The sequence below is a fragment of the Spermophilus citellus genome, assembly GCF_964194105.1.
Source record: "Spermophilus citellus genome assembly, chromosome: X".
NCBI lineage: Eukaryota > Metazoa > Chordata > Mammalia > Rodentia > Sciuridae > Spermophilus > Spermophilus citellus.
Genome location: NC_138190.1, coordinates 3083598 through 3100848, shown reverse-complemented (window position 1 = coordinate 3100848; position 17251 = coordinate 3083598). Strand labels below are relative to the sequence as shown.

The following is a 17251-nucleotide window of genomic DNA, read 5'->3' as shown; positions in this document are numbered from 1 at the left end:
GGAACAAAATGGCGGAAGGGTGTGGTGGAGACAAGTGGCTCGCCCCATAGGACCCAGGACGCAGAGAGAGTCAAAGACAAGTGGACAGGGGTCATCCATACTCCTGCAGGGCAGGACCTCCGTGAGCGACTTCCTCCGTCTCGGACCATTTCCACCACGTCCCAAGGGTCCATCCAAACTCTGAACCCATCAGTGGATTAATCCACTTGGAGACCAGAGTCCTCAGGATCCAATCGCTTCCCAATTGTCTGACTGTGAACTTTGTGGTGTTGAGGACCAAGCCTTTGACACACGACATCCGAGGGGACCACGTAGGTCTCTACCTAGAAACAAGGAACGCACCCAAAGTGCATTTGGGGGGCCATCAGATTCACTGGGTTAACCCCAGGATGGCGTCACCTAACCAAGTGACAGTGGCGGAAAGTCACCTAACACTGCAGATCCATGCAGAAGGATCATGCAAAGGAACGTTCATGAAGGGACAGTGATAAACGTTCAAATAGGACGAATATCGAACGTGACCCCCCAACGTAGTCAAATTATCCAAAATATCCGGCGCCCCCCCGTATCAGATAAAATCATTTTGGGGGGTTTGGCCAATCTTGGTTTAGTGGATTCATATCAGTGGGTAGTAAATGAACCTAAAAATACTTGTTCGTCACCAAGGAACTGGGAACGGGTGAGTCAATTAAACCCACAAGGATGGAGCCAAGAGCCAACATGGCACCCTCTACCTCATTTCTGCATCATGTTCTGCCTACTGCATACCATTCAGCATCGAGGCCACCACCATCTGCAAGGCTTGACCAAGAGGTCGGAGTCTCTTTCCACGGGGTCAACAGCCCTCATGATCCCTTCTCCATCTGCTATGAATGTCCCAGAACGGGAGTCTGCCATTTTGTTGGCGGCTCCTGGTGAACCTGGATGCCCGTGCCCGGGGTCCCTCAGCAGGTCTTGCATGGCCGACTGGCTTCGTCTTTACGGTTTATGACTCTGGATTTCAGCATCGAGCGATTGTGCCCCTCTAGAGTCCCTTAGCTCTGTCTGGAGGTACTGATTGTCACATCTGGAGGTGGACCGCGATCCTCGTACCAGTTGGTGGAGATGCTCGACATCTTCCAATTTGTAGGACTGCCACCATATCAAAAATTGATCAGGTTCCTAAGGCTCCTGAGGATGATGTTGGAGAACTGAGTCCCAGGCCCAATGTTGTGGTTTTCAGTTGTAAAACGCTTTGCCTTCGCCATGAGCTCCCGACGGGTGGTACATTTGCCCCGTCTTTCCCCCGAGGACATTGGGCTATGCTTGGAGTTATTATTGGCTGTGCCAACGGAAGGCTGGGGATGTTCCTGGTACCAGTTGGTGGAGGCCAGAGATGTCCCTCAACATGCCCCCCCATGGGCCGACCAGCCCTTCCCAAACAGAAACCCTCCACCTTCTAGAGACACTGCTATGGAGTTTGAGAAGAACCATTTCAAAGATGGCGGTGCTGACTCCCTTCACGTGGGTTGGGAAACATCTTTGAAGTGCAGCAGAGGGAAGAGCATTTGAAATCACTTTTACTGTGTTTAAGTCACAGCTTAGAACAAATCACAACGGAGATCCAGGTGTGGTGGTGCACTCCTGCACCCCCAGTGACTCAGGAGGCTGAGGCAGGAGGCTCTCACTTTGGAGGCCAGCCTCAGCAATTTAGCAAGATGGTGTCTTGACATTTTAAAAATGAAAAGGACGGGGGACGTAGGTCAGTGGTGGAGTCGTGCCCAGCATAGTAGAGGCCCTGGGTTCAATCCCCAGCAGCACACAGCTGATTCTCCTTCTGCGTCTCTTTGTGCGTCATCATCATCGTGAGCACCGCATTCATTGATTGACAGCCGGTTATATTGGCAGGGAGCCATGGGCTTCTCTAAGGAGCACACCCCCATCTCTTACCCACTCGGAGTCTCTCTCCTAAGCGGTCCCATATTTTTTCCTGCAGTGTATGTTTCCCCCATCCGTACTTTAAGGGAGCAAGCGCGACAGAAATTCCACACCCCCCTGTGAGCCCTGTGATATTCAAACATGTCCTTAAAAACAACTCTGTGTATTGCATCTGGCTCAAGGGATGGCTAGAGACACCGCAGCCATCCAGGTAGACAGTCGGTGACACATTATTGCACCTGCTCCAGTGCAGTCTGCCCCTCAGACTGAGCTGCTGCAGACGGAGAAGAGCCTGAATTTCATTACGGAGCCTTAGTTTCCTATCAGAGTCACGCACCTGGGGACAGGTGGACTCAGGGACCCCTGTCAGCCGCCGTGGGCCACATCCCAGCCCTTTTTATTTTTTTTTATTTAGACACAGGGTCTTGCTGAGTTGCTCAAGGCCTCCCTAAGTCGCTGAGCCTGGCCTCCAACTTGAGATCCTCCTGCCTCCACCTCCTGAGCCACTGGGATTACAGGTGTGCACCACCACCGTGCCCAGCTTGAGTTTTAGAGTGACATATATATTTTATATTATATTTTTAATATTTCCTCCCAGCAGTGTGAGATCTTGAACAATGTTTACTAGTGTCTGATTTTTATTTTCGGTTTCTGAACCCGTAAGCCTGAGCAAAAACCCACCGTTTGATGAACTTGCCAATCGGGAGAGGATACGTTTCCACATGGCTATTGGTCATTCTGCGACTGGTTTGGTGAAATCTCTTATAATTTTTTCTTTCATATTAAAAAACAACATGGAATTGACTCTTTTTTTTTTTTTTTTTGCTCCATATGAGTAACAGAACTATTTTTCCCGGTAGATAATGAATATTACAATATTACATTATATTTTTCAATCTTTCTTTTTTCTTTTTTCACTTATTTAACTGAGGATTGAACCTAATCACACTTTACCACTAAGTCACATCATTCATATCTATATCATTTTTTTTTTCCCAGACGATTTCTCCCCAAGTTACTCAGGGGTTCACTAAGTTACTGAGACCGGCCTCAACCTTGGGGATCCTCCTGCCTCAGCCTCCTGAGTCACTGGTCTTACAGGAGGGCCCTACTACACCTGTCTCTTACTATCATTAATTGAAAAATAAATCGTCACCTCATGTCCCTGAAGTTCTCTTTGTTCTTATGTTATTCTGTTCATATAAATTTGGCGAAAATCCACAACATCTGGTATCGCAAACCTTTTCTTTTCCTTTCCAAGAAGGTCTCAGCTAATTTTGATGCTTAGATTTGGGTGCAAATTTCCAATTCCTCCTCTGAAAAGCAGCCATCTCAGTTTAATTCGGAAACGTAAAGGATCTCTTGTCCAACCTAAGTTCCTGGGACATCCTTCAGGACTCAGTAGACGGATTCATGAATATTCACACCCTTCCACGTGTGTGAGTCTCGACCTTTTTCTCTGTGATCTTTTACAATGTTCTGAAAAGAGAGTCCATCGATCTCATTTAATTAATTTGTGGGAAATGGAATTGGGAAATTCATCAGCCATGATTCTGCTTTGAGATGTTCACTTCCTCTTAATGGAAAAACGTAAAATGCCATTTCTTTTTTGTTTAGCATTAATTTTGCAACCAATGGTCCTATATTCTCTGGAATTTCCCTCATGCTCAGAAACACTGTGAGCACAAACACCTTGAATCCTTCTTTTTTCCACCTTAGGATGTGTTTCTTTCTCTCTGATCAATTTGCAGTTGCAAAGGTCCACAGTAAATGTCAGACACAGAGATTTATGGATTTCTCTTCTTCTTTCTGAGTTTAATCAGTGTCTAACATTTACACAATAAAATAATCCCAAATTTTATCAGAGAATTGGTTTATCTTCATGTTTTTATCATTATTATTACTTTTATTATTGTTATTATTATTATTATTATTATTATTATTATTATCACTTGTATCACGGATTGAACTCAGGGGTGCTTAACCACTGAGCCACATCCCCAGCCCTTTTTAGATTTTATTTAGAAACAGCATCTCCTTAAATTACTTAGAGCCTCCCTACATTGCTGAGGCTAGCCTCTAACTTGCAATCCTCCTGCCTCAGCCTCCTGAGCAGCTGGGAGGACAGCATGCATCCCCCGGACCTGTCTGTGTGTTAAGATATCTCTAAGGCTGTTATTGTATGTTGAAGTTTACTTTCTGAACATATTTGTTCAGATTTCATTGTCTTTACTATGACTATAGTGACTTTGTGTAATTCACAGAAACATAGAGACACATACATGGACAAATTAGGATATAGAATAGACGTTTTATGTCCCCACATTAATCCACAGGTGGGGTGTGGCTGGAGGAGGGGGTCCCTGGGCTGTGCCTTTGGGGTCTCTGTCCTGTCCCTGGTGAGCAGAGCTCTCTCTGCTCCCTGGTGCCCTGTCCTGAGCTGCTCTCCTCCTCCAGGCCCTGCCGCCATCTTGTTCTGCTCCCCTTGGGCCAGAGCCATGGAGTCGGCCACCAGGGACTGAGCCTCGGACACCATGAGCCAAATAAATACGAATATCAATGACCCATAATTGTTCTCTGTCTCTTTTCTTTGAAGGGAATGGAACCCAGTGTCTTGCCCTCACTAGGCACCTTCCCTATCACTGATCCCCAGCCCAAGTAATCATGATCCATTATCTTCACATGCATGTATTTAAATTAGGCACAAATTAGGGATTCTTCTTCTCTTTTATTATTTAAAACACTTGTTTCTTTATTGTCGATATTTTCTCTATCTTTTTTTTTTCCTTCCATGATGCATCCTGGATACTTTTCTTCTCAGCGCTCAAGTTCAACGATTCTCTTTTCAGCTACATCTATTCTGTTCTTAGGCCGATCCTGGATCCCCTCCTTAATTTAATTTATTTTTTTTTAATTTTTTGGATCTAGAAATACTATTCAGACTTTCCTGATATTCTCATCTATCTCCTCCTCTATTGTCTCCTAGTCATCATTCTCCTCCTGCATCTCCTCCTCCTTCTCCTCCTCCTTCTCTTCCTGCATCTCTTCTTCCTTCTCCTCCTCCTTCTCCTCATTCATCTCTTCCTCCATCTCCCCCTCCATCTCCTCCTCCTTCTCTTCCTGCATCTCTTCTTCCTTCTCCTCCTCCTTCTCCTCATTCATCTCTTCCTCCATCTCCTCCTGCATCTCCTCCTCCATCTCCCCCTCCATCTCCTCCTTCTCCTCCTGCATCTCTTCCTCCATCTCCTCCTCCATCTCCTCCTGCATCTCCTCCTCCATCTCCCCCTCCATCTCCTCCTGCATCTCCCCCTCCATCTCCTCCTCCTCCTGCATCTCTTCCTCCATCTCCTCATTCATCTCTTCCTCCATCTCCTCCTGCATCTCCCCCTCCATCTCCTCCTCCTCCTGCATCTCCTCCTCCTTCTCCTCATTCATCTCTTCCTCCATCTCCTCCTGCATCTCCTCCTCCATCTCCCCCTCCATCTCCTCCTCCATCTGCTCCTCCTCCTGCATCTCTTCCTCCATCTCCTCCTCCATCTCCTCCTCTATCTCCTCCTGCATCTCCTCCTCCATCTCCCCCTCTATCTCTTTCTCCATCTCCTCCTTAATCTCCCCCTGCATCTTCCCATGCAGCTCCTCCTCCATCTCCTGCATCTCCTCCTGCATCTCCTCCTCCATCTCCTCCTTCTCCTCCTCCTTCTTCTCCTGCATCTCTTCCTCCATCTCCTCATGCATCTTCTCCTCCTTCTTTATGTTCTTTGGCCATCTTCCCAAACAAATTGGACTCACCCCTGCTTAATCGTTCCACCAAATTCTTTTGTTACCCCTTGCTCCTGCATCTTGCGGGTCCCTTACTTCTTTCTTCCTGTGCTCAGTCATCTTTGCAAATTGGTGGTTGCATTTTCCAAAGAATTCAAGTCCATGAACTGATTCCTCAATGAGCATCCTCCTCCAGGGCAGACCACCTGGGAATACTCAGGTTCATGGTCTTCCCTTCCTCCAGCCCCAGGTTTCCCATATTGCAGAGATGCTGTGGGGCTGCGGCTGGGGATGCAAATCCTTGTAGGATTGAATTTCAATTTCTTGCAGGTGCATGTGGCCTGGTTATGAGGTCCTCCAGGGTAAGAGGATCATTCTGGCAGCTCTCCTACAGCCAATATGAGTGTTGCACATTGTCCCCTTATGTCATAGCCCTGTGCCTTCCCTCCAGTTGCTTATAGCTGGGAAAAATGACTGAGGACCAGACCTGCTTTGTCTGTGGCTATCTTTCTGCACATCCTTTTTTTTTTTTTAAATCAAGTTTGCAGCTGTGCAATTTAAACATGATTTTAGCATCAAAATGCTTCCAAAAAATATATATATTTTTTTTTAAAAATCCCACCAACCTGAATGTGTGCCCTGTAAGTGCATTGATTCAAGTCGCCCTGTCCACGATTACAAGACCCAGACTTCTGATTTACCCGCACCCGGCTCAGATGCCCAGGGAAGAGACACAATTTGCAGGTCTGATGCGAATGCTGTATTAGAACTCTATTCTCTTAGGAGCGCTCCAGAGGGCAGAGAATTTCCACTTTATTTTATTTTTTTTCCCTGCAAACATGAATGCCATTTAAATAAGCAACCGCATCCCTCAGAACTCAGGCTTCAAGGAAATTTCCCTCAGTTCATCATGGTGCAGTAAGACGGCAGATGCCGCTCGGATGGCAATTAGGATTTCGTTAGCGCCTGAGTCATGGATGAGGAGAGAGTTTCATTACAATTTCTCGGTGAATCAGTGAACCGTACTCTTGGCTGATTTCCGCCGGTTTCTTTACAGTTTTCAATCAATATTGGAGTGTTTCCTGGGAAAACGCGCGTGTGGGGCTGTGGGGGTTGTTCTCAGACTGTTTGTTCTTTGAAATTGTAGGATTAAAAGCCACTTTAGGACGGAATTCAGGAACCACTTTACAGAAAATCGACGGAAGCCCGGGTTTCGTTTGAAATTAATAGATTGGCATTTTTTTCCCATCTCAGCGCTCTCCTGTAGGAGATGTGATGTTGTGGCAGACGGTCGACCTTAAACGTCGATGGTGGGTTTATGGCCGCCTGTTTCTGAGTTTGTGTGGAATCCATCTACAGAGGGCAAGGAAGGTGGATATTTTGCACATTGATAGCAGAGAATAAATGAGATACAATACGCACAAAGCGACGAGTAACCCTCTTCCTACTCAACAATTATGCAAATAAAATAATAAGCCTTCATATTTTACATCTATGGATTATCCCAGGAGTCTTGAATTTATGCTGTGATGGATGCAAATTAAGGTTTCACGTTGATCCTTGTCAATATGCAATTCTGCCTGAATAATTTGAAAGTTTAGTGGACTTGATAGCAATGTCAATTCCGTCTTTAAGATAATATTCAATGTGTGCTTTGCTAGTAATGAAGGTCAGTACCAATAAGATGTTAGTAGAGTGTTCAAAAACAGTTTCTGCCCAGGCCCCGTGGTGCATGCTGCTGTTAATCCCTGCAGCTCGGGAGGCTGAGGCAGGAGGATCGCGAGTTCAAAGCCAGCCTCACCCAAAGCGAGGCCCTAAGCAACTCAGGGAGACCCTGTCTCTAAATAAAATGCAAAATAGGGCTGGGGATGGGGTTCAGGGATTGAGTGCTCCAGGGTTCAATCCCTGGTATCCCCCCTCCAAAAAAGAAAAATGGTTTCAGGACTCTGAAGTTTCCCAAGTGCTTCGTGGCCTCAAGAAAATCTGAAAGCGTGACATTTTTTTATTCTCTGTCGTGGATAATCAGGTGTCTCTAGTGGAAAGGTAGTTTTGTATGTGGATATAGGAAAAAATACATATTTATGTGCATCTGATAAGGCGTGTGTGTTGAGAGCTGTGCTCTGTGACCATGAATCCTCAGCGAAGACCCAAGCACCTTGGGGGACACGCTCTGTTCTTGGGGACCCCCCAGGTGGCTGAATGTGCGATTGGTACATGGATCAGCCGATGCCCTGCTGTCCTCCGAGACACACCCGGAGCTTTCTGTGGGTCGAGGTGCTGAGTGGCACTTGAGGTTCATTATGCACATGTCAAGGACCTGGTCGAGGAAAGCACTTGGAGGTCAGCTGCTGAGAGAAAGGGCACCAGGACAGGGGGACGTGAGCGTGAAGATGCAAAATGGAGCAGCCCATGGGACAGAGACCCCAGGGATGGAGCTGCACATGGATAGACCGTGATCTTCCCCCAGGGCAAATGTGGTTCTGAAAACCCAGGGGAGCCCTTCAGGGTACCAGGGGGTCTGGTGTCCATGCAGGAAGAAGAGGAGGAGGAGGGGACTTCCATGTGTGACTTATGCCACGTGTTGTGGTCACCTTTGTGTCACGGTGACCAAAGGACCTGACAAGGACCATTTAGTGGAGAAAAAGTTGATTGGGCTCACGGTGTCCGAGGTCCAGTCCCTGGTGGCCGACTCCATGGCTCTGGCCCAAGGGGAGCAGAACAAGATGGCGGCAGGGCCTGGAGGAGGAGAGCAGCTCAGGACAGGGCACCAGGGAGCAGAGAGAGCTCTGCTCACCAGGGACAGGACAGAGACCCCAAAGGGACAGCCCAGGGACCCCTCCTCCAGCCACCCCCCACCTGCTGCAGTCACCACCCAGTGAGTCCATCCAAGTGGATTAATCCACTATTAGTCTACACCCAGTGAGTCCATCCAAGTGGATTAAACCACTTATTAGTCTACACCCAGTGAGTCCATCCAAGTGGATTAATCCACTTATTAGTCTACACCCAGTGAGTCCATCCAAGTGGATTAATCCACTTATTAGTCTACACCCAGTGAGTCCATCCAAGTGGATTAATCCACTTATTAGTCTACACCCAGTGAGTCCATCCAAGTGGATTAATCCACTTATTAGTGTACACCCAGTGAGTCCATCCAAGTGGATTAATTCACTATGAGTCTACACCCAGTGAGTCCATCCAAGTGGATTAATTCACTATGAGTCTACACCCAGTGAGTCCATCCAAGTGGATTAATCCACTATGAGTCTACACCTCTCACAACCCACTCATTCCACACATGGCCTTATCTGGAGTATCTAATGTCTAAACCACAGCATCATTTGTACCAATAAATAGACAAATAACTTGGGAAACTATCCACAGGAGCTGTTGCTTACGTTAGCAAATACAAAGCCCAGAATCCAATTCCCAGCAGAGATTACATATTGACATGTATCATACATTATTACATATTTCATATACAATTTGTATGCAAGATACGTGACATAAAATCATAAAACTTTCAGGTTCTGACTGGGGCTCAGCGGCAGAGCGCCTGCCTAGCACGTGCGAGGCCCTGGGTTCCATCCTCAGCACCACATAAAAAAATAAAATTAAATAAACGTATTGTATCCAACTCCAACTGAGAAATAAATATTTTTTTTTAAAAATTATAAAAATTTCAGAAAAAAATAGAGGGAAATTTTGTGACCTGGGCGATAGGCAAAAAAATGAGTAAAGATTGGGAGGCTGAGGCAGGAGGATGGCGAGTTCAAAGCCAGCCTCAGCAAAGTGAGGCCCTAAGCAACTCAGGGACTTCAGCTGGACTTCTGGTGGGACTTCCTGGGTTCTACCCTCCCCTTCAACAGTCAAGAACAAATTGCAACTCGATGCAAGAAATTTCAGGCTTCACAGAAAGATGAAGCTGCACCTTCATGAATCTGTAGTTGGGCTTCACAGAGCATCATTGAAGGTCAGTGCTAGGGACTGTGCTGTGCATGTTCAGGTATTTAGCAGCATCTCTGGCCCATACACAGTGGATGCCAATTGCCATGTGTCTGCCCTGGATCCTTAAAAAATCAAATTTTTTTTTTAGTATTTTATCTGATTTTTCCCTCCAAACATGCACTTTTGGTTTCCAGGCCATATTTTGTATTTTCTTTGCATCTTGAAAAATCTTGCGAAACATTTTCAAGATAACACACGGTTGACAGTAAACATGATTTGATCTATGGACTTTGCTTTTGAAAACCCCTCCCAAGTTTGCATTGGAGAATTATCAAGAGAGATGCATATAGAAGGTTTTGTGTGTGTGTGCGTGTGCGTGTGTGTGTTTTGCAAAAGTTTGCACTAGTGAAAAATGGTTAAAAAGTCTGCCGCATCCTGGAACGGAACTGGTTTCCCAAAATGCTTCTTTTTAATTCAGCTCTCAGGTTGCACATTTCATGTTCCCCTACACAAGACGAACTATTGAGAAAGAAAAAAGAAGAAGAAATAAAACTGTTTAAAAGTCTTTACCAGCCACCCTCAGCCACTTAGCGAGACCCCGTCTCAAAATAAAAAGACAAAATGTCCTGAGATGTAGTTCAGGGATCCAGCATCCTGGGGTTCAATCCCTGGTTACCAATAAAATAAAATAAAATAAAATAGAATAAAATGCCTTTACCAATATTTATCATATTTTTTGATGGACACATGAAACAATTCAATTGATCACATTTTTTAAAATATTCAAAACTCAGAAGTTTCTCTTCCTATTTCAACTGAATGTTGGGGACATGAACAGACTTTCTTTTAAATCATCTTTCGGAAGAGATCTTGACGGCTCTCAAAAAAGCCTCACTAAGTGGCTGAGGCTGGCCTCCAACTTCCCGTCCTCCTGCCTCGGCCTCCCCAGTTGGCAGGAATTACCGATGAGCACCACCACCCCCTACCAAAGACCTTGAAAATCCTAAAATAAGGGCTGTGGAATTTGGAGGAACACTGCTGCCAAAAAGCAGCCCGTGTATTTTCCTTTTTCGGGATGATAAGAGACAGAAAAACACATTGAGCGAAGGGTAAGGATCTTCCGAGCACAGGACTCCCTCTTGAAAATCCACTAAAGGGATTGCCCGGCAGGAGGCAGGCAGCTCGGTAACAAGAAGCCCCATTAGTCACCCACGGAGTTGGCTCCTCTGACATTGTCACCCCATGAGCTGCTCTTTCTGCGTTTGCTGATTTGGGCAGAAGCCTTCCCCCTCCCACCTGCCGGCCTCCGGGCCATGGTCCGGACATCAGGGGTCCTGAATTTGCAATAAACGTGGATCCTCATAGAAACAGGCAGTATATTAAACACCTGGGCAGCTGGACACGGTGGTGGCCCACACCTGCAATCCCAGTGGCTCAGGAGGCTGAGGCAGGAGGATCGAGAGTGCAAAGCCAGCCTCTGCCAAAGGGAGGCCCTCAGCAACTCAGGGAGACCCTATCTCTCAATAAAATGCAAAATAGGGCTGGGGACAGGGCTCAGGGGCCGAGCACTCCTGGGTTCAACCCCTGAAACAACAACCAAAAAGAGGTAAAATGTGGTCGGGATTCTAAGTCACAAGCACAGAAGTGAGACTTTCCGTCCACCCTGGACTCCACTTCTGGGGTCTTCCTGCCCCTCCGTGGTGCCTCCCAACAGAGGCTGTCAGTCACCAGGAGTGACCTATTCCTGGAACCCCCAACCCTCTGCCCAAGGCAGGCACAGCCACTCCTGCTGACAGAGGTGACATTGGTCTCCATCCTCCTGCCTCAGCCTCCACAGTCTCTGGGATTACAGGTGTACGCCCCTGCACCCGGCCAGGTGGGCCATTCAGGAGCATCCCTGCAACCACGGGCACCTTGCCCTCCGTGACAGCCACGTCCTGCTGCTCAACCTGGGAATGTTGGTGACTCTGGCCCTCACCTGTCTCCTCACTTGCTTGGGGGAGCTGCAGGTCAACTCAACAGAACTCAGGGTGACCCAGCAGCAGGGACCCGACTCTCAGGAGGCCATTTGCAACACACAGAGTGAGCCACCCATGGAGCCTGGGCCTGGGGTCTCTCCTGGGGGTGGGTGACCAAGTAGGGAGAGGCAGGGTCACCAGGCCCTTGATCAACAAGGTCACCCTTCACCCGAAAACCTCTGAGGTGCCCCTTCTCAGAGTCGGTGACCTGGAGAGTCACAACCCGCCCAGTGGTCTTGGCAACACGGATTCCTTTTACATTTTTTATTTTTTTTGTATAAATAGGTGACATCGAAAGTCACCTAGAGTTTGCCACTTATGGACAGAGCTAAATAGAGACTCCACCTGGACTCGTGATAATTCCTGAAAATGGAAATTAAGGTCGTTTGTGGTAATTATTCATCATTCCTGCTAATCGATTTCTGCTCCTGATTCAGTGAGTCTAGACAGTTCATACTGCAGTCTGCCTGCTATCCACATAGATTGCAACTTTGAGGCCGACTTCTCATTATTGCAACTTGTCATTATCGAACTTGTAATTATTGCCGACTCTCATGATTGACAGCGGAGATGAGCTACTGCCCCACCTTCTCAGGCTCACAGTTGACAGGTGAGCAGCAGCCTTATTAGCCCTAAGGACAGGGGACAGACCCCCCCCATTAGTCCGTGTAACTGTGTTTTGTGTGTCTCTTAAACTTGAAAGTGAAGAATGGATACGTTGCTGGTGGGACTGCAAATTGGTGCAGCCATTCTGGAAAGCAGGATGGAGATTTCTCAGAAAAACTTGGAAGGGAACCAGTTTTCCCACTCCTCGGTTTATACCCAAAGGACTTAAAATCAGCATGCTACAGGGACACAGCCATGTCAGTCATTACAGCAGAACAATTCACAATAGCTAAACCATGGAGCCAACCTAGGTGCCCTTCAGTAGATAACTGGATAAAGAAAATGTGGTATATATACAATGGAATATTACTCAGCCATAAAGAAGAATAAGTAGAACATTTGTCGATAAATGATGGAACTGGAGAGCATCATTCTAAGCCAAATAAGCCAATCCCAGAAACAGAAAGGTTGAATGTTCTCAGTGATATGCAGACGCTAACGCACAGCAAGGTAGGAGCAGAAGAATAAAATTGGTCCATTGGATTACACAAAAGGGAGTGAAGAGAAATTGGCGGGAAATGGGAATAGGAAAGACGGCAGAATTAGCTGGACATAAATTTGCTATGGACACGTACAAATACACCACGGTGGATCTCACCATGTGGACATCCTCAAGAAATCAATATAAAAATGAAATGAAATAACTATGGGTAAATGGCAGAAAGATCAATAGCGGGAAGTGATTCAGGAGAGGGAAAGAGAGACACTGGGACCTGATTTAGAGTAAGAAGTATTCCGTGCCTACATAATTCCATCAAACTGGATTTTACTGTCATGTATAACTTAAAAGAACCAATAAAATAAAATTTTTAAAACAGTTAAAGCCACACAACATGGTCAAAGAGGAGAGTTACTTCCCTTATGGCAGAAGGAGCCTCTGAATTCCAAGAGTGAAGGTCCAGAGAAGAATCCCAGGTCCATCGAGGGACAGAAGATGACTATTTACTAGGATTGGCCTGGAGAGAAGCTAAAGAAGGAATTCAGGCCACACAGCTTGTCCCCCAACCCTGTGTCCAGGTCCTGGGGAGAGTCAGAAACCAATATGGCAGGTGGTGTCAGAAACCAATATGGCGGATGGCGTCAGAAACCAATATGGCAGGTGGTGTCGGAAACCAATATGGCGGATGGCGTCAGAAACCAATATGGCGGGTGGTGTCAGAAACCAATATGGCGGATGGCGTCGGAAACCAATATGGCGGAGGGCGTCGGAAACCAATATGGAGGGTGGCGTCGGAAAGCAATATGGCGGGTGGCGTCGGAAACCAATATGGCAGAGGGCGTCGGAAACCAATATGGCGGGTGGTGTCGGAAACCAATATGGCGGGTGGTGTCGGAAACCAATATGGAGGGTGGTGTCGGAAACCAATATGCGGGTGGTGTCGGAAACCAATATGGAGGGTGGTGTCGGAAAGCAATATGGCGGGTGGTGTCGGAAACCAATATGGAGGGTGGCGTCGGAAAGCAATATGGAGGGTGGCGTCAGAAAGCAATATGGCGGATGGCGTCAGAAACCAATATGGCGGGTGGCGTCGGAAACAAATATGGCGGATGGCGTCGGAAACCAATATGGAGGGTGGCGTCGGAAAGCAATATGGCGGGTGGCGTCGGAAACCAATATGGCAGAGGGCGTCGGAAACCAATATGGCGGAGGGCGTGGAAACCAATATGGCGTCGGGCGTCGGAAACCAATATGGCGGATGGCGTCGGAAAGCAATATGGAGGGTGGCGTCGGAAAGCAATATGGCGGGTGGCGTCGGAAACCAATATGGCGGAGGGCGTCGGAAACCAATATGGCGGAGGGCGTCGGAAACCAATATGGCGGAGGGCGTCGGAAACCAATATGGCGGAGGGCGTGGGAAACCAATATGGCGGGCGGTGTCATGGAATCTGCTTTGCATCTTGGACAGAAGAACTTCTCCCTGAGATGGACCCAAGGCAGAGCTTCAGCTGGACTTCCAATGTTGTCCCCCGAAAGGAGGTGCATCCCAGTAGGTTTCTTGGTCCTCTGAATCTAGGAAGTCAGATGTCACAGCCATGGCAAAGGGACACTCATGTCCCCAGTGATCCTGCAGGAGCCACCGAGCTACAGATCCCGCCCCAGACGTTGGGCCAAGGCTTCCCCCCAGCTGCTCCCCTGGGGCCATTGATCCTGAGGTCCTTCTGTGACGCTCAGCAGCATGAGTATAAAAGTTCTAGAAGGATAGTGCCCCCTCCAGGGGACACGGTGAACATCCCAAAATGTCCTTCCCAGCCATTTGGACTCAGGGTTTCCTAAGCCTCGGGGGCCCCTGGATCCCCCCTGAGGGTTGATTTTCTTTGCAAGGCTGACAAGTTCCGCAAGCTGTGGAGGACACTCCGTTATTGTCACTGCACCAGATCCAGGGGACCCTCCAGAGCCAGGGGTTGGACCAGGTGGCCAACTGAGGGTGCAGGACTCCAAGCCACGGGGGGGGGGAGTCTGTTTTGAGTGACAGGGACCAACTAGCACCTTCCTGAGATCATTCCAAACAGGTTAATTAGTTACAAGTGTCACTGCAGCCCGTGTAAACATATGGCATCCATAGATCTATGTTGCATGTGTATACAGCTGGTAGATATTATATGATCACCGCATTGGCGCAACGGATGTCTTTCTTGGAAAGTTTGGTTCTGGGCAGCTCTGGCTTGAAGCCAGCCGTGTGGGAGCCATCACTGAAATCCACACGCTGCATCGATAATGAGAAGAAAAAATGATATTTGCTGCTCAAGAAAACAGAGAGGTCTAGCAAATGTCATCCATCTCCGAAGAAATGAAGCCTCCGAGTTGTGCTGCAAAAACGAGAATTCAATCCTCCTGCCTCAGCCTCCCGAGCTGCTGGGGGTGACCAGTGTGCACCACCATGTCTGACTCACAGAAATCTATTTTTTTTCTTTTTTCCTGAGGATTGAACCCCGCGATGTGCTGAACCCCTGAGGGACACCCCAGCCCTTTTTTACATCTTGTTTGGACCCAGGGACTCGCTGAGTTGCTACGTGCCTTGCTAAGTCGTGGAGGCTGGCCTTGAACTCCAGAGCCTCCTATCTTGGCCTCCCCAGCCCAGCAATCTTCACTGATACCCACTTTGTGCCCAAACGACTTGATGGACGTTCTGGGGGAGTTTGTAGAACCTTGACAGATTGCTCCATGACATGTCCCCTGCTCCATCCATGGAGACCTTCCGGACGTGAATGTTTTCTTTGCAGTTGCTACTTTTTAACCTCCTTTGGCCTCCACAGAAAGCATCTTGGAGGCTCTATTCAGGTGTGACACTCACACTTGCTCTAAGGACACTGTACCCAGATCTGTTTGGTTCTAAGTCTCTCCATTCGCTCCTAAGAGCAGACCCGTGGGGTGTCTGACGGATGATGCCCACGGTCCTTCTGTCCAGGGGTGGAGCCCAGTGTTTGCAGGTTCAGATACAAACCACGCAGCATGTGCAACTGGCCGTGTGCTGCGAGGTGCAGGGAGAGGACAGTTGTGCACTGGAGCTTCCAACTGCAGCCTAAGGTGACATGGGATTCGCCACCTTCGTCATCTTCCAACTGGCCTCTACCCCGAGCAATTTTGGGTGACAGACTCTTTTCTTGAGAGTCTCCTCGAGCTTCTGATTCTCTGCTCCTGAAATAATCGAAGGACGTCTTTGTCGTTTCTGTGGAGATTGTGATTAAATACCATCTTGTAACAGAGCCATCGAGGGTCACTTCTTGCCAGGTGCGGTGGCAAACACCTGTCATCTCAGCAACTCTGGAGGCTGAGGCCGGCTGGAGGATCGCCAGTTGGAGGCCAGCCTCAGCCAGGTATCCAGCCCTTAAACAACTGAGTGAGACTCTTGTCTCAAAATAAAATATAAAAAGGGCTGGGGACATGGGTCGTGGCGAAGCGCCTCTAGGTTGGATCCTTGGAGATGCGTCACCTCTAAGTCCCATCTCTGACCTCAGACATCGTTTGGAACTCGCTCTGCACCGTGTTAGAATAAAAGCAATGAGCCCCGTCCCAGGTGCCTGCTAAATGACCTTGCAAAATGCAAAGAGATTGTGTCCACCTGTAGCTAAAAAACAAATATTTAAAAAACTAAGAATAAAGTATATTAACCACAAATAATAAAATGGAACAGTTGCAATAATATCATGCAATAAATATCTGTAAAACACTTGCACGCTATTTATGAGACTTTGCACTTTATATATTCAGGCAAATATTTGGGGGGGGGGAATAAATGAAATTCCAAAGGTAGACAAGATTGCAATACTTAATGTTGAATAGTTTGGCTGATTTTTTTTAGCTAATATTGACATCTTGGATATTTTGAGCTATTTTACGAGTATCATTTTATTAGGTGAGATTGGCATTCGATGAGCTAATAGATCATATTAACGGTTTGGTTCATCTTATTTGCTACGACGGATGCACATTTTATTACCTAACAGGTTAAATCGTTTTCATCCTTCTATCAAGTCAATATGCATTTTATTATCTAACATTGATATATTGAATAGTTTTCATCTTTTATTGCAAAGGTTGATGTATGGCTTTTTGCTAATATCCATAGGTTGAAGAGTCCGCGTCACTCTTAGCAAAAATCGGTCGACAGTTTTTCGGCGAATATGGATAGATTGAATTTTTTTTTCCATGATTTTGTTAGCAAAGATGGATGTGCATTTGTTAGCGGATGTTTGCCTGCATCATTTTGTGAGATGAGATGCACACACATGGTTTTAGGTGACACTGATACACTCAGAGTTTGTGTGTCTTATTCGCAAAGCGCCATAAACATTTTATCACCTAATGTTGATATTTTTTTACTAATTTGCCCCATTTGGTCAGCGAAGACTGGGACATGACCTGACATCGCTCTATTGAATACCTCTCGTCATTTGCTTAGTGAAGACGGACAGGCATTATGTCCACCCACTAGGATTCACAA

At 47.1% G+C, this 17251-nt stretch overlaps 1 protein-coding gene across 1 annotated transcript in view; it reads left to right on the top strand.

Moving 5' to 3' along the window:
• Positions 1-13482: 13482 nt before the first annotated feature.
• NLGN4X (neuroligin 4 X-linked) overlaps positions 13483-17251 on the top strand; it is a gene marked incomplete at its 5' end in the record, with an annotated part of 30727 nt that continues 26958 nt past the window's right edge. Inside the window, one exon of the mRNA XM_081276899.1 lies at positions 13483-14296. Within this exon, the coding sequence (XP_081133025.1) occupies positions 13483-14296 (814 nt within the window). The remainder of the gene's footprint in view (positions 14297-17251) is intronic.